This window comes from Pipistrellus hanaki (assembly GCF_964339955.1).
Source record: "Pipistrellus hanaki genome assembly, chromosome: 13".
Classification (NCBI taxonomy): Eukaryota; Metazoa; Chordata; class Mammalia; order Chiroptera; family Vespertilionidae; genus Pipistrellus; species Pipistrellus hanaki.
Window position 1 is genome coordinate 36,553,105 of NC_140515.1, and position 27,189 is coordinate 36,580,293.

The following is a 27,189-nucleotide window of genomic DNA, read 5'->3' on the forward strand; positions in this document are numbered from 1 at the left end:
ATACCTAGCCTCTCTGTTTCTTTGTTTCCTCGTCTGTAAAATGGGAGAGTTGTTGGGTATTTAAGAGTTAACATATTATGTGTACCAGAATAGTACTTGGTACACTATCATGCTATACAAGCATCACGATTACTATTATTCATACCTAATAAAATGCCATCATCTATTCAAATACACTTCTGTCCATACTCTAGCCAAAATTTAAAATGAAACACTCCCCTGCACAAAGACAAAGCATAAACTAAAACAAAACATAACACAGAAAAGAAGGGAAGAAGGCAGGGAGGGAGAGGAGAAGGAAGTAATGTCCAATGAGCCAAGTACAGATCCCTTCTGTAAGTTAGGTATCAGAAGGGGCCTTTCAGAGAGACTAGCAGCTCTGTTCTCTTACTGGCTGGTTTCAAGAAGGTCCCCAGATTCAATGTATATTCTCCATGGCTGTCAATGCTAAAAGTTCTTGTTACATAAATGGTGAATACAGTTTAAATCCTAAAGGTTGCATTGCCTCAAAATAAGACACATTATCATTATAGTTACTTTAAAAGACAAAGAGACATTGAAAAAAATAAAAATTATCATCACTGTTGTTTTCCCGTTTTTTTGTGTGACTTAATCTCCTGTGTATTAATACTATACTTATTGGAGCAATACATTTATAGACATATATAATGACATATTTTCGTATTTTTAAGATTCTTTTGATACTAAAAGTATATTCCACGGATGTAGAACTTGTAAAATATAGATAAACATACATACTTGCAGTGGTACCGTCGCTCGGCTTACATGAAGATGTGCCAGGGTAAGTAAGTCCACAAGGATTCTAATTCCATTTGAATCCATGAGATCCTTAACATTTTTCTAGGAGACAAAAACATTTTTACATAGTAAAACCTTTCCCTTCAATATGTACTACTATTTAAACCTTTCTCTTCAATATGTACTACTACCTAAGAGAGCCTTTTAGGTAGTAGTACATATTGGAATCTGGAAAACTTAACATACAAGTGATACTAATTGATATTTCCAGAATTCTGTGTTCAAAAAACATGAATTTAGACAAAAATAAAAAGGCTAAAGCTATATTACAAACATATCACATAAAAATATTTTACTTAAACTATATTCTGAGCAAACAAAATAAAAATAAGCAAACAAATGAAAGGCTGGCAGGAATAACACCCACATAAACTCTGGTCCTACAATTATCCTGCATTTTACCAGGCCTTTTTGTTAATAAACAAATTATTCTATAATCAGAAATAAAATCTGGCATATCAAAAAACCTTTTAATGTTCCAGTATATTTTTGTAAATGTAAGATAAAACTGGTAATTTCTTAAAAGTTAGGATGAGATTATAATTTAAATTAAAATTTCTTAGGACTTACTAATTACACTTCATTTTAAAGTATTTGCATTATTTACTAAAAGACTAAAACTAAGCAAGTTACTAATATAAAAATTTATTTTTAAAAAACCTCAAATATTATTTCAACATCATGCAATTGTGAATGTTATAAATATTACTTTAAATTCCTGTTAGAAACCAGCACAAACCTATTTAAATGTCTTAAAAATAAACTATGAAGAGCTAAAGTAACTCTTATCTTCAAATTATTTGAAAATGTATATTGATAAATTAAAAATGTATACTGATAAATTAAAAAGTTTCCACTTTCTGTAGAGTATTTACTTTACTTCAAATCTAATCCTAAAGAAAAATCAGCAAGCAATTTTACCCCTCATTATTCTTCACTAAGAAGTTTATTATCATTAATTTAATCAGTATCTATAATGTTAGGGTAGGATGTACAGAGAATATTTGACAGAAACTTTTCCCTCTAGTAGCTGAGAGTACACAAAACTTTCTAATCTAAAAAAATTACCATGTCTGGATAATTAACTTAAATTGTAATAATTTATCTTTTTGTTACACACTCATGTGATTTTGGAAATAATAACATATATGCAGAAATACTATACCTTATTAAGGATCAATTTGTTAAGGAAGAGGATCAATCTGTCTCGTTCAAGTTTATCTGTGCACTATTGAAATAAATGAGAATTTAATCAGAAGTGAACAGAAACACAAGTTAGATGTTACCATCATTGGACATCAACCAGCAGCCAGTAAGAAATAATGTCATCTTTTAAGCATTAAGAAAATCAAAGACCATCAATTATTACAATTCCTCCAATGTTTTACATTCTCTGCAATTTTATATAACTTCTGTAATCTCCCTATATAGGCGGCTATTTTAAAAGTCATAAAGAGATTATGTCAACATATAGCTTTAAGAATATATGTAAATATTAAAATAAGTGAACTAGCTAATAATTGATTAATGATGTTTCACATAAATCACATCATGATAAATACAAACAAGAAGGAAAATGTGTATGCCTAAAATACAAATGCTATGCCACAAGTACTCAGATTCAATTAGAGCAGTGGTAGGCAAACTCATTAGTCAACAGAGCCAAATATCAACAGTACAATTGAAATTTCTTTTGAGAGCCAAATTTTTTAAACTTAAACTTCTATCGCCATTTCTTCAAAATAGAGTCTCCCAGGCCATGGGTAATTTGTAGAAGAGCCATACTCAAGGGGCCAAAGAGTCGTATGTGGTTCGCGAGCCACAGTTTGCCGACCACAGAACTAGAGTAACTCAGAATTTGGTGTAACAGCAAACAATAAGGATTTTCAGCTGGTTTTATTATTTTCTAGGTATTTTTTGTGACCTTACTCAGAATCAGATTCTAATCTATAGCTGAGGCAATTCTAACAAGCATTGATGGACATTTGCGAAATTGGTGAAATGGTTCTAAAGCAGTTCTCTAAAATTTAAATTGTTAGGTATAGGAAGAAGGAAAACACAAATGAAAAAAACAAAGTGTACACACTGAAGCAAGTAGGTGACACTCAAATTTGAGCCACACCATGGATGACCTGACTAATTTATCTTTCCTCCTACCATGCTCAAGTGTTAAATGACAAACTTTCTAAAATAAAAAGGTGCTAACTCGTTTCCATTTTATTGATTAGAACTATAGTGCTGAAAAGATTTACTAGCTCCACACTTTAAAATTTAGTATGCTAGCATCATTTAAGATTTATCCAAAATGGAAAAGCCAAAGTACATAAAACTCTTTTACACACCTGTCCAGCTCATCCATATTTAAAGATTGAAAAAGAGGTCGCTTAAGTCATTCAAAAGCAGCAAATAAAAAAAATAAACAAGTACTAACCCATTAGTCATTTTCCTACTTATCTATAAATAAGTATAAGTTACAAAAAAAACTCATGCAGAAAGTTATGGTAGCAAGGTGATCAAATAGAATTTAAATGTAATCTTGAAAATACAAACATGTACTACAATGACACTACAAAAAAGCAGTTTCCTAAGAGATCTTACCCTCTCTAACATTCCAATGATATATCGTGTATCTGCAAAAGGTCCTATTTCTTCATGACATCTGCCATAAACAATAGCAAGGGCTTGTAAACATAGACACTTCATGTTTACTTTTGGGGTGAGCAGGAAACGATGATAGAGCTCATTGAAAAATTCATACCTAGATTTAAAAAAGTTTACAATAAAATTAGCCATCAAACAGAAAAAACATATACATAGTATGTTTTAAGATCACCAGTGGATGCCTGAAATTAGATAGTAACAAACCCTATATATTGTCTTTTTTTCCAATACATACAAACCTCTGATAAAGTTTAATTTATAAATTAGGCACAGTAAGAGATTAAAAATTACTAGTAATAAAATATAACAATATAGTGTATAGTATAATTAAGTTATATGAACGTGGTCTCTCTCAAAATATCTGTTAATGGAGGTGGTTACTAAATGACTAGTGGGTGGAGAGCAAATGCAATCTATAATAATAAAAGTGTAATATGCCAATCAACCAACAGCTGAACAGCAGAATGACCGTCCAGAGGACCACGCTATAACACACACTAAAGCCAGGCCCACCATCACCCCATGATTGCCCTGCAGAGGGAGGCCTAGGCCACTGACTGGCAGGGCAATCGATAAGGGGGGTGGGGGGGAGAGAGTGCTGAGGGTGCTTCACAGAATTTGGAGGTGTGTGGCAGCAGATGCAGGCAGCTCCAGGCCAAGGCAGGTGTGGGTGGAGGGCGGGGCCAGGGCTGTGAAGCCAGCAGCCAGGGAAAGGAAGGCCTACCCTTGCACAAATTTTGTGCATCGAACGTCTAGAGTGGGTATAAAGGACAAAGGGGTGATTCATGGGATGGAGCGAGACAGCACAAGATTTTACCATGCTACTCAAATTGCGCACAAAAGGGGAGACTACTGCAAGATATAAAGACTAGCTTACGATCTCTTAATTGATCCACTTTCTTCATTCTCATCTTCTTCCAATAGTAATCTCAGATAATAGTCTCCTATTTTGATTTCCTCTGCCAGGCACTCATATTTAACCTTATTAATAAAAACAAATTATATTACTTTAGTTTACAATATATTTTTGGCTATTTCCACATAATCACTTCTTAAATTCTGTCAGAGCTTTTTTTCTTTTCTTGATAAGACAGCCTTTAAATTAAAATTCACAGGACTACATAGTGTCCGTGAAGTCTTAAGAGAAGAATCAAAACACTTTTAAAGGATAAACTTCTTCTTTCCCTTCTTACCTTGCCATGACCAAACAAGCCGTAAATGGTCCTGCACCACACATAAGTTTGCCCAACTCAGACAAGCTACTTCAGATCTTCCCTCATCTCCCAACACATCAACTAGATATATATCATTTTATGATATACTTAAACAGCAAAATATGGCCACATTCACAATCGAATTACCAAAACATTAATTAAACAAGCTACAAAGAACAAGGAGAACAGACTACGTTTCCATGGAGAAAGAATCTAAAGGGGAAAAAAAGAAACCAAGCGAATAACAGATCTAGAATGCATAGAATCGAATTTATTAAAACACGATTCTCAGGTACAAAGCCGAGATTTTGAACAAAATTGTTTTTATTTTTTATTTTTTTGTCTTTTGCAAATATTAAAGTTTTCCAAAGTTTCCTCCATAAAATTAAGAGAGAAAGGTAAGGATATATGTTACATAACTATGAACTTAAAACACTCCAAAAATACATGATTAAAAACACTAACATACTATAAATATTAAACTTTACCTCAAATTCATGGTGATTCCAGGCAATCACACTGGCACTACCAAGCTCTCTATCAATATTAAATGCTCTCATTTCAGATTCAAGACTATCTCTCAATTCTTCTCGTGTTTTGAAATTCCAAATTAAGTTTGATCTGGCATGGTCCTGACCAAACCTAGACATATATATAATCAGGAGGAAACAATAAGCAGGAAACAAAAATCTATAAATATCCTTTACTATATCTTATAATAATCAAGAAAATAGTACAATTAATAAACTTTAGCAAGTATAAATAAATAAAATAAAATTTCTGTAAAGTAAGCATATTAAAATGTTAATGGTAGAACTTTGGTGATAGATACACAGTTATTCACTCTAAAATTACTTCACCCTTTCTACATGTTTGAAAATTTTCATAGTAAAATGATGGGGGAGAACTGAACTCATACTATAAAACAAATCTGTGTGAATTTCAAAATAAAAAACTGGTATTTCAATTTCAATATATATATTGCTAATATAAATTCTAGCCAGTAAATAATTAAATATCAAATTTCAAGTTGGGGAAGATAAGAACTTCTGGATTATTGGCTGTGAAGTGTGTGGGATGAACAACATTCTACATTAGAACTGTATAAACTACTTAAAAAAAAGAATATTGATAAATTGCCAAGTTCTGACTGATTATTTTCAAAATATCTTCCTTTTATTTTTGGAATAACTTAACCACTGTAATAAATTTAGACACAAGTCTGAATTGGGGATATATAGGCTTCATATACATTCACTTTCAGTTTGTAATCCCTCCTAGAAAGCATGGCATCAGAGTGCTAGGGGGCACAACACAATTGAGATATTCCTAAGGCATAATCTTAAGGCCCATATCGATATAATAAAAGGTTAAACTGCAGATTGACTGGCCACTATGATGTGCACTGACCACCAGGGGGAGCACCGCACACCTCCGTGGCAGCGCTAAGGATGTTGGACTGACAGCTTAGACCTCTCAGTTGACATCCCCCAAGGGTTCCCAAACTGTGATAGGGCACTGGGCCAGGCTGAGAGGATCCCCCAGACCCCAGTGCACAAATTTTGTGCACCGGGCCTCTGATATACTATATACATACAATATATTTTTAAAAAAGTACTTTGGGAAGTTTTCAAAGCACATTATTTTCCTCTTTTAGACAAAATATAATCAATAGGTCATCTTCCAGACTGAGTACTATGAGTTATCTCAAAAAAAGGTTTGCAAACTTCCCAAAATGATTTTTTAAAAGAGTCCTTTTGTGTGTGCATATGTGTGTTGGGGAGAGGAATAAGGGGAGGTAATAGATGAGAATAAGAAGGGGTTACCATATTAGAAAAGCTGAAAAAGTATATCATATAAGCTAACATGGATACTCGTTTTCCATTAAGACTCCTTATGTTTCCATCACTCACTTTTTTTAAGACTCCATTCTCAACAAGTCTTCAAGTTATAAAGCAGTTATTTCTAAATCATAATAGTGTTTTAAAATTAAATAGTGTTTTACAAACCATACTAAACATTTAAAAATAACTTAGGCTCCTCAGTCTACTAACATTCTATAAAAGGCTTTAATTTTACTGTTACCAGTAAAAGGTCATACCAATCTTAGTTGTTACAGTTCCTGACCTCAATAGCATAAAAATACCTGTGGCATAAAGCACTAGTTCCAAACAAATAAAAGACAAAACAAAACAACAACAACAAAATCTGTTATGATTCTTCTCTAATGGAAATGCCAAATTTAATCTACATTGAAAAAAAAAAGCCTGAAGTTTACCTGTAATAGAAGAGATCCCAATTTGCTTCTATTTTTATTCTTTGTCTCCTCTTTCGAAGAACTACTGGCTTTTGGTTTACATTCTGGAAAAAAAAGAAACTTCATAGTGCTCAATCTGGGGCTACCAAGTAGGCTCAACCAAAAGATCATAACTTTGTAAGTGGCAAAAAGTATTTCCTTCATCAAATTTTGGTAGAAACAAAATTACTGAAAAAAAATCTATAAAATATGAGCATAGAATATTAGATTTATTACAATATAATACTTCGTGAGTATATAGTTCTTTAGTGTTGCTGAAATATTTTAATGTAGCCTAAACTTAGTTATAACACCAAACTTAGTTAAAATTTATAGTGACGACTAACAAAATTTATAAAAGTAAAAAACAATGACTTGTTTTAAACATTTACATGCAGTTAATACAGAAGCCATGGGAAAATAATGAATAAAGAAGATTACAAGTCATGAAACTGCTACCAAAGTCAAGAAGAGCAAAAACAAATTAAAATAACTAAAGGACAAGAAATAAGTATCTACATCCAGACACATGTGAAGCGAGACTTGAATTTATTAGACAAAGAATATCAAAGACAACTCCACATGCCAGGCAAATATGAATTTCACACATGTAGCAGGAACTTAAAACTCACCATATTGTTTCTGTCCTGAATTTAATTGTAAAAAGGAAAAAATAATTTTTTTTTAAAGAAAATAGAGGGAGTCTGTATCTGCTAAGCTATCTACAAATTTTACAAGTATGTCACCAATATAAAACACCTTCACTTTAAGACAGAAAAAATGTCCCAGCTGCTTCTCAGACTCAAATTTTAGGAATTTATAAACTCACTTAAGAATTCACAAAAAGCTATGGCCACCATTACAGGAAAAAACCCACATATATAAGATTTACAACTGAAGTGAAAGATTTTAAAGATTTCTTGAAGACTATAAATGGGCTGCAGGTTAAAAATCTCTACTCCAAGTAAAACCTGTATGTATTTCAGACATAAAAATTTTATCTTCAATGTGACATAAACAAAAAGTGGAAGTAGTATTGATTAAAACATGAAAATCTCAACTTCATTAAATAAATGGCAAATTATATAAAATAAAGAGATTAAATGATATAGAGAATAATGGTAAAATGAGTAGACATTTTAAAAAGTAAATGCTCTTTGAAATACAAAAGCTATTAACTAAAATAGAAAATGTTTTCTACAAATTTTAATTCTATGCACTATCATGACAAGTAATATAAGGTGAACTTAAGTAAGGTGAACTTGAATAAAATAAAAATAGAATCTTTCCTTAAAAACTTAACTAAGAAGTATTTTCTTCAGTTTTCCCTGCCCTCAGGATAAAAAGCTAGGAGTGTAGAGTAATGAAAATGTAAATGCTATACCAAAAAGATAAATAGCTCTCCAAATCCTAGGCTGACTGATTCAGATTCTCAGGCTTATTAAATCAAAGCCCCAAAAGCTAAACAAACCCCAAAACAGAAAAATCTCATAAACATATAATTTTATATATAAACAGAAGGTTATTAATCCAACCAAGACATTAGTTTTATATAAAAATGACTTCATAAACATCCTGATTATATATGAAATGTATTTAATTTCAAAGACTTGCCAGTTAATATTGACAATGGTTAATTTTCAGACTTTAGCTATGGTATAAAATCATTCCAATATGTGGTGTTAATATTTACAAATAAAACAGTTGCAAAAGTTATTCATTATTTCATTAAAATATTAATGTTGAAAACAGTACTCTGGCAGAAATAATTAGTATGCTACCAAAATAATTTATTGACCAACATTTGTCTATTTGGTGTCATTATTTGCTCAACATTTTAGATAATACCCCATGTAAATGAAACCAACAAACCAATTAAACATTATTAACATGAAAAATAAATTCGCTCTGAATTGTTGTCTTTTAATACCAGATATTGTCCACGTTTCTAGCTAAAATAGCTTTAGAGCACTCTCCCTCTGGGGAGCAGGCCCGAGTCTTTCCTGTTCCCTCTTCCCTCAGGACCAATTAGCTTTACCTTTTTTGTGTCCTAATATGTAAGGGCCTCTTTCTTTTATCTCTGTAGCTTTTCTCCAGAACCCATTTCTTTTACCGCTCCCTTCTTCTACCTCTGACTTTCTAAATACTTCCTCTATAGTTTGAATAAAGAAAGAAAGCAGCTTTGGATTCAAGCTTAGGCTGAATAGACGTGAGATATGAAATCTGATGCCAAATCTGATGCCAAAAACCTATTTTCAGCATAATTATATCCAGTAGCTTAAAAACGTTATTTTAGAAATGGGTTTAACCACTTGAAGAGGACAGGGAACAGAGTTCAACCTCACATTTCGTAAAGGCAGCGGAAAAAAGTCAGAAACTTTGAAATTTTCTACAGAGCACAGAACAGAACTTCTTACAGAAGCATTGGTAAGAACAGTTCCATGTTAATAAACTAGATTTTTCTTCTTTCTAAAATGAAAGTTATATTAAAGTAAGATATTAAATGTTCAGAGCTTCTGGTCTCACTATACTTATGTCCTCTTATTGACCTTTAACACACTGAAACTGTCACTTTATGATTTTTAGAATGTCACTTCCATTCTAAAAATCAATGGAAAAATATCCTTAGGTGAGGATTAAAAAAAAAAAAAAAACACACAAAAAATGTGCATCCCATATCTACAACACTTGTTTGGCTAGCTCTGAATTAAAAAATTAAACAGGAGCACTGGCCGGTATGGCTCAAGTGGTTGCAGCATTGTGCAGAAGGTCACAGGTTTGATTCCCAGTCAGGTAACATATAATGAGGTTATGGGTTTGACCCCTAGTCGGGCGCATATTAGAGGCAAAAATTCAATGTTTGTCTCACATCAATGTTTCTATTCCTCTCTCTCTAAAATATAAGTAGGCCCAGCCGGCATTGGCTTAGTGGTTGAAGGTTGACCTATAAACCAGAAAGAAGGTCATGGTTTGATTTCCAGTCAGGGCATATGCCCAGGTTGTGTACTAGATCCCCAATATGGGTCATGCAGGAGGTAACCCATCAATGGTTCTCTCTCATCATTGACGTTTCTACTTCTCTCCCTCTCCCTAGCTCTCTGAAATATATAAAAATAATTTTAAAAATAGGAAGGGCAACATTATTTTTATAGCTACAAAACAAAGTTTAGAGGAAGAAGGAAACAGATGCATATAAATGAAAAAAGTATAAAAATTCAAAGTAATGGAAGAAAATTAAGAGTAAAATTTTATCATAAATTTCATATTAAATACCTAACTAAAACTCTAATCATTTATTCAAAAATATATAAATTAAGAAAAATTCACATCAAACTCTGAATCAGAATTAGGCAACATTTCTTCAAGTATTCAGTCACAAATATCTGACTGCCATCTCAGTGAGCAGCAAAACTACAGTGAACCTAGAATATACAAAAGTGCCAGAACTCTGGAAGCAGATTTTCTATTTACCTCTTTTTGAGAAATACCCATTCTATCTCTCCAATGCATCAACACAAGATCCACTTTTTCTTTGGCAAATTTTTCAACTTCTTTAGCAGCTTTTCCAGCTAGTCTTTGCCACTCTGGAACTTTATTAAATTTTCCATACTGATCCTGTAAAATAATGTTGAAATCCATCACAGTCCTATTTATAAATGTATTATAAAAATGTAACTAAACCTGATTCACACTATTTTACATGATTAAATAAATACTGAATGTCAGGGCTCAGTGAAAATATAATTTCTGCAATAAATTATACTTTTTTGTTAAAGAAATCTTAACCTTCTACTTAGTTTTCAAGATGATTCCTTTTAAAGATGGCAACATGTAATTGGGAGGTGGATGCAGAAAAATGTGGTGAGTACAGAAAAAAAATGACACATAAGTCAGTAAATAACAAAATATCCTAAAACATGTTAAGTAATATTCTCAGACACCCCAACCTTAATAATTAAAATAGCTCTGCAAGACAAAATCTGAACTAAATTAATCTTTGCATGTGTTGGCCCCTTTCATCAACAATATCAATTTTGTGCAAAACATTGCATTACACGTTTGAATTAAAAAAAAAAAAAAATCAATCCAAAATGTGACAAGCTCAATTAGAAAAACAAAGTATACAAAACAATTACTATTCATAAAATTAGTTATAGTGATGGTGCAAACTCTGTAAATATAATAAAAACTAGAGGCCCAATGCACAAAATTTGTGCACAGGGTGTGTGTGGGGTGGAGGGGTGTCCCTCAGACCGGCCTGCACTCTCTTCAATCCAGGACCCCTTAGGGGATGTCCAACTGCCAGTTTAGGCCCAATCCCGCAATCGGACATCCCTCTTGCAATCTGGGACCACTGGCTCCTAACTGCTTGCCTGCCTGCTTGATCACCTCTAACTACTCTGCCTGTCAGCTTAATCACCCTTAACCGCCTCTGCTGGCCAGCCTGATCCCCCAACTGCCCTCTCCTGATGGCCTGATTGCTCCCAACTGCTCTCCCTGCTGGCCTGATCACCTCTAACCACCTCTGCCTTGGCCCCGCCACCATGGCTTTGTCTGGAAGAACATCAAAAAAGTTTCCAGAAGGTCTCCTGGTCTAATTAGTATATTATTCTTTTATTATATAGATTATTAAATTTGATACTTAAAACAGGTGAATTTGGGGGATATAAATTTTATTTCAATAAAGCTGGTAATATCTTTTCCAAATACTACTATTCAAGGTAGTGAATTATTTGTTTATAATTTTTTCAACAAAAGTACTCTTTCCTTCTAAAAAAAAAAAAAAAATACTTAGGACAATTATATTTACCATTGCTATTTTCACATTATCTCTAACATGCATCCGATCAGCATCCTTTTCAGGAACTGAATCTGAGCTGTCCAGGTATGCCAGCAAGCCTGGAGGCTAAAAACAACAAACAAAAACAAGACATAATCTATTTTCAAAACAATTGCACAAAAGAAAATTTAGCCTTCAAAACCCAAATAAATACTATGATTTAGTTTTCAATGGTAGCATTTACTATATGGCAACTGCTATGATAAGTATCTTTTAAATTAAAAGCAGTCTTTAAAAAAAAAAAAACCTTGAAAAATATAAATAACTTATCAATGAAATTTTATTGGGCAAGCATATATAAATCTTTCCAGTTATTCAACTGACTTACCAAAATGCGCTTCAACAAGTTTGTTGCAGTTACATTTTCAGCTGTCCAGAGTCCCACTAAATGTCTACTTAGCTGTCTGAAAAAAGCAGACGTTGAGAAAGGTTTGCTGCTTTATCTCAGCTAGAACAGAAAGGAATTTTTAAAAACAAAATATCACATAAGAAATATGACTACAGTAAAAAAAATCATTCTGATGTTGAATATTAAAAATTAATATTTTAATTTGGAGATATGAAATAATGCAACTATTGCTAATGTTTTAGAATTTTCTCCAAATAAAAATGCTTTCTTGATAAACACACTAATTTTCAATGGACCTGAACATGAAGTAGGCTCTTACCCCATTTAAAGATAAAAGTAAAAAAATTAATTTGATACAATTAGTTTGTACAAGTCTTGAAATAGATAAAAAAATAATATATATATATACACACATATATATATGTATATATATATATTAGCCTTGCCATACAATTAGTTTGTATAAAAGTCCAGACATAGTGATCCTAGTACTCTAGTCTTCTCTGGATTCTGAACAAGAACAAAATTCTACAACTATGTTCTAATATAACCTTCTCGGCAAGGTCAGAGATAGTAAATATTTTTGGTTTTGGAGCCTGGACAAACACTTAAAGCTCTTGAAGCAGATTATCCTACTCATCCCAGTTGAACTAAAAAGCATATTTTGGTTCAAAGTAAAAATATAGGTCCATGGTGACTCTATGACTTAGACATTTATTTATCTTAATCCTCATGATGACTTTTATCTTCTAGGCTAGAAGCTCCTCATGAGTAGGGAATATATTTTATTCATTGTTAACCCTTCTGCTTTGTTTGGCAGGGTTTATATACCATTTACTGTAAGAATGGGAATAAAACTGTGAGAAAAATAACCAAATAATCACCTCCAGTATATATATTTATGGATGTTACTTTCCCAGAAGAAAAAACTTTAATAAGAAAATTTTGTTTTGTCACCAAAAAAATGAACATTACTGAAACTATTCATTTCTGTGCCTATTTGAAAGCTAATATAATGAAGTAATTGTAATTATACTTGTAATTTCCTTCACTGGTATTTGTAAGTATCATATTAATAATTCCTAAAAAGGCTTTAATTAGGGATAAAAAATAACATTTTATAATAGCAATTTGTATAAGACTGCAAAAGCAATCAAAAGGAAATGTGGTATTTTTATAATAATTTGACAGCTCTCCAATTCTGTGATTAATCACAGTAGGAAATAAATGTAACTGATTAAGTATAATAAAGAGGAACACAACAAGCAAACATCTAACATGAGTGTTTAATGAAATAAGACATCGAATAGTCTACTGTAATGAAAGATGGTGTCTAGCAATGTTAACAGAGGCAATATACCAAGGAAAGACCTTCCTTATGTATCTCTTTGTCCTCTCAAGCAACACAGAGACTACTTTTATGGCTAACATATACAAGTGAGGGATGCAGACAGCTTCTCATAATAGTATAAAAGCAGAAAACTATTGGCAAGGCAACATACTAAGGCATTCAATAATTGGACATGAGTGACAAAAGAAATATATAGAATCATAAAGTAAACATAAGCCAGCAATTTATTATGTAAAAAGTAAAAAAGAACATGATTAAAATATTTATCTGAAAGTGTCACATGTTTGGAATCCATAAAGTTTTAAAGGGTTGGAATTTATATAGCCTCGGGTAAACAAGTATTTATGTTTCTTTATATCTGAATAATTATTATGAAAATGATGATTCGCCAAAGGATAAATTTTTACAAGAGATTTAGAATTTCCCTAAGTTAGGCCTGTTAGATATTAAGGTTTTCTTTATTCTTAAAGTAGAGTACCTAACTAACCAAAGATATTTTAATACAGGATCATCTGCATGCAGGGTGGCCAGATACAAGTATAAGGAAAAAAAAGCCTGGACATGTGGTCCTAATTTATTAAGTTCCCAGGCATCCTTTCCCATGTTCTAGTCCAGGATTATGGGTTCCTGAAACTATAGGATAGTGGGGGGAAAGCAAATACATTTCATTATTTCCTCCTACATTATCAGGACCAGAAACAATGATCATTTGGGCAGAATCCTTCTATAAGGAAAGGGAGAACAAGGTGAATCAAAAGAAAAACATTTGTGTAATCGAAACAGTTTGTTTTATGAAATATATCTGAATCCATTCTTTACAGCAAGTTAATGTATAGCAAATTAAATTTAACCTACCTATTTGTAAGCATCCTTTGATCTGAGCTTATTGTAAACATTGAAGTATGCAAGTGTCGAGGTAAGGCACCTTCACTGAGGGCAAGCTCTTGCATTTTTGTAGCAATTTCTTTGTCACCTTCCTTTGGGAAAAGGGTAAAATGAGCCCTAAAGCATCAATCTGAGGAAAGCTATCCTCATTTTATAAAACTAATTTTTTATTTCTAGAAAAAGTACTCAATATACAATAAAAATTTAAAAATGCAACTTCAATTACCGGAAAGTAACAGATTAGTACAAGTAATTAAAAAAAATATTAGTTGCCTTTGGAATGAGATTTAAATGTTTCCAGACAAATTTATCTTACAAATTATGCTTTACTTAATTTAGTATTAAAATTGGGTTCCTTCCCTAAGTATATAACAGCCAACAAAGGGAAGAATTAACTAGCAACTTCTTTGAAAGGCATCTGCAAGCCTACCTTGTTTTTGTTATTAACAACATAGTCATTTTCATTGTAAATACATTTCTTTCTTTTTTAAAAAATTATGTGATATAGGGGCAGTTCTTTTTATTCTGATTTTGCTTTACTTATATGGACTCACTTTGGCGACAAGACAGATAGGACTACTAATCAAAGGTAATCACAGAATTATAAATTAAGCTAGCAATTTTAAATTTAAGGCAATCTGTCAAAAAATAAAAATGCTCACAATGTTACTTAAAAAGGTACAAGTATATAGTACAGCTGAATATGTGGTATGTATACAAATATACATACAGTATGAATATGTACATATATAATTTGGAAAATTACCATGTAGCATATATGCAAATATATGCATCGTATATGTATGTACATACATCATTTAGAATAGCAAAGAGTCTTAGAGGAAAATTACCAAAATGCTAATTGCATTTATGTCTGGATTCTAAAAACACAGGTGATTTATTTTTATTTGTTCCTTGTATTTTTTTCTGAACATCATAATATTTCTTCAAAGATCATATACCGCTTTTCCAATCAGAAAAAAAATATTTTAAGATACTTGCCATGATTTCAGTGTAAATAAACAGACATCAGCTCTATCACTAGCTATGACTATGACATGTGTGGCTTGTACTAAAGCCAAAGTCAGCATTTTGATTATAACTGGCACTCAACAAATATTTCTGTCTGAATGTCAATATAGTGGTGGGTCAGGAATATACTTTTTATTTAGTCTCTTGATCCTAATTGTCCTGGGCTACTTATTTTGGAAGCTAAAAGAACATAGGACCAATTAACTAGAGAGAGAAAATTAGCAGTTGAATATTCACAATAAAAATGCAAATAAATGTAAATTTTCCACCAGTTAAATACCTTTACATAATTTTTAACAGCTACTTGAGTATGTTAGTCCTGTGCTTATTATTTAGCTACATATTTATGAGATATAATCCCCGAGGTTTTTTATAAAAAGGGCAAAACCCATACATTAATCCAAATTACTACAGTACAACTAAAGAATAGATTTAGATTGATGTCACTGTAAACATCGGAATGCAAGCAGACATTCATAGCTATGATCTCAATTTCTAAAGAACATAGACGGTTAAAGTAACTCTTGTACAATAGAGAAATGATATCCTGTGTCTGACAATGTCATGTCTCTTAGAGGTTTATTACAAGTGCACTTTAGCATGAGGAACTAACTTTTGTTACCATTCTTATTTGATGCCATTTTGCATCAACTAACTCCATTAATAGATTTCTATGTAAGCTCAGTACACGTAAAGATTTCAAAACCATCACCACCAACTCTCCCCTCCAAAAAAGAAGGGAGGGATGGAGAAAAGATTTTGAATCTTTAATTCTTTAAAAATGAAAGAAATAATGTAGAATTGAAATACATATATTCATTAAAGAAAGCTTTATTTGTCCTAAACCCACTGAAGAATTTGAAACTCCTCGTTTATTAATGGGAATTATTCCTGTAACTGTTTTAAACTAATTTCTGAATAGAGATTTAAAATTATTTTCCTTACACAGAAAAATTCATGTTTCCATAAGATTTAAAGGTAATTTTGTCATCTTCAATTAAAATAATGACTTAACATTCAAGTAAGTTTAAAATTTCAGAATTGTTCTTACCTCTATTATTGCCTTCATAACCAATCCAGCTCCCTTTATAATTGCCATGGAAGGATGCTTTATAATAGGGGAAGAAACATATCACAGAATGAAATATTTTTATTCCAACATATAGGAGTGGGAAAAAATAGGTTTACAGTTGTAATACAATAAATAATGCAACAATCCTATATAATAAAGGTGTAATATACAAATGGTCTTTACACTGTGAAGCTTAACGACTGACCACATAAGGACCAGATCACGGATCAGCAGGAGGGTGGGGTAGCAAGCTACAAGTGGAAGGTGGAAATTATAGGAGGGGGCAGGGCAGCAAGCTAAGGAGGGTGGGTGGTAGAGGGAGCTACAGGAGGGTAGGGCATTGGGTGGAGAGCTATAGGAGGGTGGCAGTGAGCTACTGTCAAGCTACTGGTGCATGGATTCGTGCTCAAGGCTACTAGTTAATAAATAATTCAATAATAAACTGCTTCATATACAACTATAAACCTACTTTTGCCCACCCCTGTATTTAGTTTTTGCTCTTAAGGGAGATGCATAATTTTATAAAGGTATAAGCCATAAAATTAGTAAAAGATATGTAAAATTAGTAAAGGTATTCTTACAATATAGAGCCTTATAGATACTAAAAAGAGTTTATATTCATAGGAAATAGCTGACACTTATTTGAGTAACAATATGTATTATACTTATTTGAATGATAAATGTCAAATAATACTAAAATAGAAAATAATATAATTAGAAAAATTATCACAAACATATACACATAAATATACATAAAAATAATACAGTATCATAAGAAGTAATAAATGCTTCCTTGTTTATGAACAGCCCTGCTAATACTCATGTTATTATTTGAGAATTTGTAAAGAAAGAGAACTTTGGGGCCTACCCCAGAAAAAAATGAGTTTTTCACCACTTCTAATATGCAAAAAATGGACAAATAGTGATCAAAAACAATCAATAGAGCTCTACATAAAATATCAAGAAATCAGTGCAATCATGTCCTAACATGATAATGTGCTAAGCTATATTTATCATTATTACTACAGAAACATTCATGCATTATTTTAAAAACAAACTGACCCCCAAATGGGGTGCTCTTAAGATTACTTATATCTGATAAAAATAATAGCTCTTACCTGAAAGAGTTTAAAGAGGGTTCTTCCATTGGATGCTACCATTTCTAAGAGCATATCAAACTGCTGCCCTTCCGTTGTCTCACTATATGGAGCACAGAGGGCAAAAGTAAGGAAGTCCAAGAGTGAACTAATAACTAGGGCACCAGTCCCATGATCCTGAAACAAAAAAACGTATTGCCATAACTATGATAGATAACTTCATTCAAAACTTAGCAGTAATGTTTCTGACTGTTATTCTATTATGTCAGAAGTAAACATATAATTTCTCAACAAGATGTTCAGTTTGAAGTACAGTAGTACTTGTTTTACTAATGTAGCAAATCCACTGCTTACCATATCTCAAAAGGAAATAATTAAACTCGTCAAATTCCAAGAGAATAATGAAGACTATTCAAACATGTATAAGTATTTATTGTGAATTTGTTTTAAAAGAAATATCTGCCCAGCCAGTGTGGCTCAGTGGTTGAGTGTTGACCTATGAACCAGGGCGGTTACAGTTCAATTTCCAGTCAGGGCACATGCCCAGGCTACGGATTGATCCCCATGAGGGGGTATACAGGAGTGAGCCAATCCATGATTTTCTCTTATCATTGATGTTTCTACCTCTCTCCCTCCTTTCCGAATTACACACACACACACACACACACACACACACACACACACACTTACTTTAAAAGCAATCTCTGACAACTCTTAAAAAACTCTGGCAATTTCTTCATGTTCCTTCTAAGATGTTATAGATTGCCCTTTTCCAAAACTGCTAATCAGTGACTGAGGAACAATGATTAGGCTTAATTTTTTTTTTAGAGCAGCTTATTTTATAACATTTTAAAGAAAAACACATACACACCCCACCCCCCAAAAAAACTGAAATATCATTGTAAATATCTAAAAGTTTTGCAATCCATCCCTTCCAGATGAATGGATATAGTCCTAAAACAGTATTGTATTATTACTGACCAAGCTGAACTGTGACCAAATACTAACCAAAGTTGGGGGCTATAATACAAACAAAAATAAAAATCTACAAAAACTGTTCATGTTGCAGTTCTATAATACTTTTCAATAACATCTAGTATCTCTCATTGCGATAAATTTAATTATAACTTACCACATGGGAATTAAATTTCTCCAATAAGTTTTCCAGAAACTTCTTTGAAGAGAGAAGGGAAGCTTTGTTGAGCTGTTCTTGTCTTAAGTCATAATCATCATGCATGGGCTATTGATTAAAAACAGTGGTAATTTATGAGCATTTCCATGTTGTTGGCATCACACACAAGTCATTAATAAAGAGTATTCATTAAACAAAGAATTGATAAGACAAGGAGAAAAAGTGATGATTTCCTTGGATCTGATGAGACTATAATATTCCCATCAAGTTACTGTGGATAGTACTACACAAGGTACTACCTTAGAAGCCATAAATCTCCTTTCCACAAGGCAAGTAACACCCATTCCCACTCCCCCAATTTTATAATTTAAATTTGATATAAAACTTAGCATTGAAAAGCAAGTACCAAAATTAACAACAAATACTTTTTTTTATCTCAAGGTGATTTTCTTTTGACTGTTGGAATAACAGAAAAAAAGGATTCCAGAATGCTAGGATTAGAGCTAAAATCCTTATTCTGCTATTGACTATAGCTTACCTTTAACTCTGTCTCAATGTCCTCAGCTATAAAGTGGGAATAGTAGTAGTACTTGTTTCAGAGTACTATTATTAGTTAAATGAGATAATTCATGTAAAATGCTTAGCCCAAACCTAAACTGCAATGAGGGTCAATGTGTTTGTTTCCTACTATTGTATTTTACGTTCTAGTTACCCCACTAACTCTTTTAATGAATTTATAGTAGTAAATAAAATTCAATTTGGGGCATAAATATAAGGTACATACACATGATTGTTACTCTAGACCACTAAACTTGCCTCAAACATTTTATGTAAGAAATAAAGTACCATATACTACACACAAAATGAGGTAAATCAGAAATTTCAAAGTTATACAGAAAAACTGCTTTCCCCCATACAAGCCACCACCTTAGGTCTTTAGCTCTCAAACAGCTTCCAAACCTATGTTCTTTAGCCCCTATCCTACCTTGGCATCCCGATATGGTAACCTAGTCTTCCTGCCTCTGAGTTTACCTGTAATCTATTCTCCACAAGCCACCTGAGAGCTTTTTAAAATTCAAACCTGACAGATACTGCTTCCCTTTCAGTTGTTCCTTACTAAAGGAAACAAATCTAGCTTCTTTGTCTGATACAAGTTTTTTTTTTATGACTTTTCACATACATCTTTAGCTGAAATTCTTAATCCCATGCACTGCCAATACTCACATTATGATCCAGCCATATTCAAATATTTGGTGCTACTCAAACATGCCTTTGTATATGCTAATCCCTCTTCCAGGAAAGATTTCTCAAAGTTGAAAAATACCTCCCTGTCCTTCAACATTCTGATCAAGTGTCAAGTCTTCCAGAAAGATTTGTCTAGAATCTTTTAACTTCTCCTTACCACAAAACCAAATTTAAGTGCTGCTTTCTAGTGATTCCATGGCCCCTACCTACTTTATATGGTACCCATATCCCTTCCTTACTCGACTGTCAGCAATTTCAAGGAAGAAAGGGACTCTTTTAAAGTATATTTCTTTATTGATTTCTGAGAGGAAGGGAAAGAGGGAGAAAGATAGAAACATCAATGATGAGAATCATTGATCAGCTGCCTCCTGCACATCCCCTACGGGGATGAAGCCTAAACCCAGGCATGTGCCCTTGGCCAGAATCGAACCCAGGAACCTTCAGGCCGCAGGCCAACACTCTATCCACTGAGCCAAACCGACTAGGGCGAAAAGGACTCTGTTTTAAAGTTCTTTGCATTTCTAGCATAATGTCTAATTTACAGGGTGTGCTAAACAAATGTTTATTTGCATAAATAAATGGCTATAAGAGCAATTTAAGAAATACAGAAACATTGAATTTCAATGGTAAAATTAAAATCTGGTTTTGTGGAAATTGAAACCATCAGTGAACTTAATTAATTAAGTTTCCTATAAAAAGCACTACTTACACACATGAGAGCACAGAGCATGTCAACAGCTGCATGAATTACTCCATTGTGGCTCCTCTTGAGTGCTTTTACTACCTTCACTCCCAGTCGTTCCCGAAACCTTGAACCAAAAACCCCACAAGCATATTATAGCAATACCAGAGCATTATTCTATTATTTTACTATTAAAATCTAAAACAGTAAGTCATTAAGTTTCCATTGCATTACTATAGCAATGACATTTGAAATCCTACCCATGGAATATATCAGTTTCCTTAATAATTTTTTTTCTTTGAGGGTGAATATGTTTTTGAGGTTAATTAAAACAAAAGGGCATGTAATTTCCCAAATTCACTACAACAAGAGTAAATAATATTACTGGTTCAGTTCCACTCACCTTCCTTTTGAGTTCTCATGAATAAAAACTATCACATCACTACACAAAGGTATCTAGTTTAATCAGCTATAAAGAGGTGAACTGTTGATTATCTGTTATTTTCAATTATTAAAATATTCTAAAAGAAGTTCTGTTTCAGAAGACAACTTACTTTGGAAGCTGAGTAAAGGCTAGAAAACCAGCTTTGGAAGCCACAAGCCTCCTCACAGCCTGGAACTGACTCTCCAGTTCTGCATTGGAAGCAACAACCTCTCCCTCTTGGGACAATAATGCTGTTATGGCATTATTGATCAGCTTTTCTTTGTTTTCTGAGAAGAGACCCTAAGTGAGGAAAGATTGTTTCAAAAAAGTTTCCACACTAAAAGTTAATGACAATGAATAACTTAGGATACAATTTATCTTACATCCTGCGTTACTGCATGCAGAACGCCGCTATATGAAATATTAGCATTGAACCTGAATACAGCATCTGCAAAGTTCCCATCTGTCAGGAGATAAAAAGGTTGAAAAAGACTTAGTTTTGCATTCCTGATTTTTAAATGTCTATTAAATACATGGATGAAAATGCAATTACTTTTAAATCAATACTTACTTGGAGGTGTAGCTAGGAATCTAAGATGAAGGCTCTCTACTTCCTCTTCGACAGGCATGCTTAGTAACCCCCATCGCTGACCTTTATGGGTTGATGTCATTTTCACACAAACATCTCTATTACCAGAGGCTCTCACTCCATCCAGCAAACTTGCTAATAAGGAGTCTCTAAGTAAGGTTAAAAATAAAAAGGTTTTACAATTGGTAATTAAGGGGAATTCTAATTCAGAAGAAACATAGACCTGTCAGCAGGTAAGTTGCTCAGGGGCACACTAGATACAAGGAGAAACACAGGGGCTTTAGGAGAAAGTTTGGAGTTCCGAACTCTTCACTTTGCTGTCATGTACCTTGTACAAGTTACTTAAGCACTGTTATAGCTTTACCATTTTTCTGGGTCTTTTAAGATTATTTTAAACAATTTTACTGAGGTATAACTTCCAAATACAAAATTCACCCAATTAAAATGCACATTTTGATCATTTTTAGTAAACTTATACAGTTGTTCAATCATCACCACCATCTCATTTTGGTGCACCTCTATCACCCCAAAAAGTTTCCTTGTGCCCATTTGCAAAAAAATCCTTAGCCCAGGGAATTACTCTCTGCTTTCTATCTCTATGGTTTTGCTTTTTCAAGAACCTTTGTTAAGGGATGAAAAGAGAAGCTGCGGGCTGGGAGAAAATGTTTATAAAAGACATATATGGTAAACAACGATTACTACCCAAAATATACAAGAAACTTAAAACTCAACAATAAGAAAAACACCCCAATTAAAAAACACTCCAAAGTTTTAATAGAGACATCACTAAAAATATACAGATGACAAATACGTACATGAAAAGAAGCTCTACAACAGAAAAATTAAAATTAATTTTTAAAAAATGAGATACCCCTACACATCTATCAGAATGGCCAAAATCTGGAACAATGGCAACACCAAAGGCTGACGAGAATGTGGAGCAACAGGACCTCTCATTCATCACTAGTGGGAATGAAAAATGGCACAGCTACTTTTGTAAGGCAGACTGGCAATTTCTTACAAAACCCAAATCCTCTTACATTACGATTCAGTGATCATATTCTTTTATATTCACCCAAAGGAACTGAAAACTTATGTCCACCAAAAGCCACACCCTGACATTACAGAAGCTTTACATTCATCTTTGTCAAAGCTGAGAAGCAAACAGATGAACAAATACAGAAAAACATAGTACGTTCAAACAATATTATACAGAGCTAAAAAGAAATGAACTATTAAGCCATGACAAGACATGAAGGAGACTTGATTGTAAAAGTGAATAAAAGATTACAAACTTTATGAGACCAACAATGACATTGTGGAAAAAGGCAAAATTACAGAGACAATAAAAAGATCACTGGTTGCCAAAGTTAAATGGAAAAGGAAGGATAAATTGACAGAATAGAGGATTTTTAGGCAGTGAAAATACTCCGTATGATACTATTAGAGGCCTGGTGCACGAATTCGTGCAAGAGTGATGAAGGGAGGGGGGGACCGCAGGAGGTTGGCTGATCACTGGCCCAACAGCCACAGAGGCAGGAAAGGCTTCCACCACCACCACTGCACTTGCTGGCCATGAGCCCAGCTTCTGGCTGAGCGGTGCTCCCCCTGCGGTAGCGCACTGACCACCAGGGGGAAGCTCCTGCATTGAGTGCCTGCCCTTGGTGGTAAGTGCATATCATAGCGACTGGTCATTTCACCGTTCGGTCGATTTTCATATTAGCCTTTTATTGTATAGGATAGTATTCCATTTTATGGATGCACATCATTTTTGTCTATCTATTTACCAAATGATGCACATATTTCTATTTTGGGCTATTATAAGTAGTTATTATGAACATTCACATGCAATTCTTTGTGTGGGCATGTTTTCATTTTTTTTTCTTTTTCAACCCTCACTTGAGTATCCTTTTTCATTGATTTTTAGAGAGTGGAAGGGAGGGGGAAGAGAGAAACATCAATATGAGAGACACACATTGACTGGTTGCCTACAGCACATATCCCTAAGGACTGGTGATGGAGCCTGCAATGGAGGTATGTGCCCTCGACCAGAATCAAACCCAGGACCCTTTGGTCTGCAGGCCGACACTCTGCTGAGCCAAACCAGCTAGGGCATTTTAAAAAATGTTCTTATTGATTTTTCAGATAGGAAGAGAGAAGGGGAGAGGGAGAGGGAGAGGGAGAGGGAGAGGAAGAGGAAGAGGGAGAGAGAGAGATCCATGCCCTCTAGTAGGGATCAAGCCTGCAACCTGGGCATGTGCTCTGACTGGTAACTCTAGGTGCATGGAACAATGCTCAACCAACTGAGCAACACCAGCCAGGGCTTCATTTTTCTTGGGTAGATAATGAGGAATGAAATTGCTAGGTCACATAATAAATATATATTGAATCTTTTACAAAACTGCCAAATTATTTTTCAAAGCAGATTCAATTTTTACATTCCACCAGCAATGTTTACAAGTTCCAGTTTCTCCACAACTTTGCCAACAATTGGCACTGCTGGTCTTTTTGATGTTACCCATTTTAGTGGATATGTAGTGATTTTAATTTTTTCCCCCTAATAACTCAATTTTTTCATGTGTTTATCATTCATATATCTTCTCTGATGAGGTGTCTATCTGAATCTTTTGCCCATTTATCATTGTCTTTTTCTTATGTAATATTGTTTAAAAGTGTTCTTTATATATTGTGGACACAAGTCCTTTATTAGAAAATCCAAATATTTCCTTCCAGTCCGTGGCTTGACTCTTCCTTTTCTTATTGGGCAAAGTTTTAAATTCTGACAGTCTAAATAATCAACATTTTTCTTTTATGAATTGTGCTTTTGATATTATAGCTAAGAAATCCTTTCTACTCCAAAATCACAAAGAAATTCCTTTACTTGCTGCAGGTAAGCTTTACTGGAAATACTGGTACTTTCTTCCTAGGGCAACTATCAAAATTAAACAATATAATGTAATTAAAGCTACAAAGTGTTGAGATCCTTCCTCTAATTAGACGCAGTGTCGTGTGTGTGTCGTCGTGTGTGTGTGTGTGTGTGTGTGTGTGTGTGTGTGTGTGTGTGTCCCCGGCAGTTCTCTTCCTTAAATTTAGGACAGGAAAAAAATATTTGCCATTTTTGTAGACTTTAGATCAAAAGTTTTTGGAGGTAAGAAACTGGTCATATATAGGAAGTGAATATAATAAGGCTGTATTATACAGTGGCAAAATACACGAGAACTGTTTCAACTAACTTTCAAGAACAGCTTTAGTCTGAAAGAATTGCTTGGAAGGTAAACACTGCCAATCCCATGATAACGGATTAATAAAGGGAGATCCAGTCATTCGCAGCACAGGGTGATAAATGTGTTTGCTTTATCAATAGATGTCTCTCTCTCTCTCTCTCTCTCTCTCTCTCTCTCTCTCTCTCTCTCTCTCTCTCTCTCTCTCTCTCTCTCTTTCTCTCTATCTCTCTTACGAGTTTATGAGCTATAGCATCTCACAAGTCTTAATGTCAACAGCCAAGTCACAGTAATATGTTGGCTTACTCCAATGGAAAATTAGTAAGTAGCCTAACAATACTAACTTATAAAATCTAATTTAAGTACAGTATTCATATTAAAGTAACTTGCTGGTGTGATCAAAACAATTTAACAATGAAAGCGACAGGTACAATTTTTTAAAATATACTTATATTTAAAAATATAAAAGCTTAAATTTCAGAAAAACACTTTATTTTCATCATTTCACTTAAAACCAAGTCACCATTTTTATTCTCTTTAGGAATTTGAAAATTAAATGGTCATTTTAAATATACAACTAAATGTCATCTTTTTCTAAATTACATAGAAGTTCTGAACACAAATCTTTGTTTTTCCTCTTTGATGAAGCACTTTGCATTGCACATACTAGAATCTCAAAAGCTTAACAAATTAAAAAAAAAAATACCTCTCTGTTGAAGAATATTTCCGTATTTGCCCTTTTATAAATTCAATGGTAAAGAGTTGTGGATTTTCTGAGTCACAAACCAATGCAAATACCTAATGAAAACAAAAAATTTCAAAAGCTGTTTAGTTTTATGGTATTTTGTTTCAAAACCACACATCATTTTTAGAAAAATCACTATTTTAAAATGTGGCTTCTTTACAATATCAGAATTTAAGAGCAGCTTGCTTAACTCTCATTCAAATTTTCATACAATTATTAAATAACTAATTTAATTAAAATTCACTGTATATTTTGAAAATAAATTTTAAAATATTTGTTGTTCTAAAGATCAATAAATAATGTAAAGAATACAGATTATTCCTGTTTTCCATTCTTCAAGCACGGAAAAAATATTAAAATAGAAACTTACTCTAATTTATCAATGGGAAGAAATGCAAACTAAATGGTCATTTTAAATATACAAATTAATAATGTTATCTTTTTCTAAATTACATAGAATTTCTGGATACAAATATTTGTTTTTCCTCTTTGATGAAGCACTCTGCATTTCACATACTAGAATCTCAAAAGCTTGATAAATTTAAAAAAAAAACAAAAACCTATTAAGCTAATATTGATGAAACTTACCTCTCCTAAAGGTTTCAATGTTGCAATATTATAAGTTGCTGGGTCACGTTCTACTAAACATGTTTCTGTGAGTGCCAGCAGTCTTTTTACAGGTTCCTTCAAACAAAATTGAGAGATATTAAAAAGTTACTAAAGAAAAATATTAAAATCAGATGAACAAATTTTTTCTTTCAACACACAGGTCTTACCAAATGTCTAGGTGATATTTTTTGGACTACAAACTCTGCTAAAGATGTGATGGCTTCATCAGTGCTGTATTTTCCAAAGCGCAGATTCAAATATTGCTCAAACTCTAAAGGTTCTTTTCTGATCCGCAATGAAATACCTATGTAATTGCCAGCATGATCTATTGCACTCTTGATAATTTCTTCTCTTTGCTCTGATGCAAATAAATGCTGCACAAATTTTGAAATTTAAAAAGTCAGGGTTGAAATAACTAAAATATAACCATATTGAATCAATTCATAGGAAAGAGACTGAAGTAGCAATTCTAAAGGGAAGAAAGGTAGAACATCTTATCAGAAGTAAATAAGCAGTGTTATGGATGAAACATTATTACTAAATTAAAACCACAAAGTTTGGCATATAGTCTTACAAATAATGAATGGAAATTGTAACTACTCAGAGTGTGATTTTCATCCTATGTGGACAACAGCACTCTGGGGCTTTCAAAAGGATCCCCAGGGACCCCAGCAAAATCCAGTGGGGTTGGTGGGCATTAAGTGGACAGGATTTCAGCTTCAAATGAGGTAGTTCTGATTTAATGTTTACATATAGTGGGCTTTCTTGAAAGAACGTTTACATGTTTACAAGTCATTGGCCTATGTATATTACAAACCAACCTCTAGTAGTGTATTTACAAAGGTCAAGAATAAGGTATTGCTACTTGCATTTGGTGCCTGAGGCTAGAAATGTTAAATATCCTGAAAAGGGTGTGGAGTCCCACT

The 27,189-nt window shown here is 33.2% G+C and overlaps 1 protein-coding gene across 1 annotated transcript in view; it reads right to left on the reverse strand.

The window, feature by feature from the left end:
• DNAJC13 (DnaJ heat shock protein family (Hsp40) member C13) overlaps positions 1-27,189 on the reverse strand; it is a 100,094-nt gene that overhangs the window by 45,051 nt on the left and 27,854 nt on the right. The window contains exons 7-26 of the mRNA XM_084902114.1: positions 26,431-26,637; positions 26,243-26,338; positions 25,616-25,707; positions 21,671-21,837; positions 21,483-21,562; positions 21,230-21,399; positions 20,703-20,802; positions 18,749-18,856; positions 17,638-17,793; positions 16,499-16,555; positions 14,386-14,507; positions 12,159-12,234; positions 11,801-11,896; positions 10,462-10,605; positions 6,973-7,055; positions 5,183-5,336; positions 4,358-4,461; positions 3,418-3,577; positions 1,985-2,047; positions 760-861 (exon numbers count right to left, since the gene is read on the reverse strand). Of these exons, the coding sequence (XP_084758240.1) occupies positions 760-861; positions 1,985-2,047; positions 3,418-3,577; positions 4,358-4,461; positions 5,183-5,336; positions 6,973-7,055; positions 10,462-10,605; positions 11,801-11,896; positions 12,159-12,234; positions 14,386-14,507; positions 16,499-16,555; positions 17,638-17,793; positions 18,749-18,856; positions 20,703-20,802; positions 21,230-21,399; positions 21,483-21,562; positions 21,671-21,837; positions 25,616-25,707; positions 26,243-26,338; positions 26,431-26,637 (2,337 nt within the window). The remainder of the gene's footprint in view (positions 1-759; positions 862-1,984; positions 2,048-3,417; positions 3,578-4,357; positions 4,462-5,182; positions 5,337-6,972; positions 7,056-10,461; positions 10,606-11,800; positions 11,897-12,158; positions 12,235-14,385; positions 14,508-16,498; positions 16,556-17,637; positions 17,794-18,748; positions 18,857-20,702; positions 20,803-21,229; positions 21,400-21,482; positions 21,563-21,670; positions 21,838-25,615; positions 25,708-26,242; positions 26,339-26,430; positions 26,638-27,189) is intronic.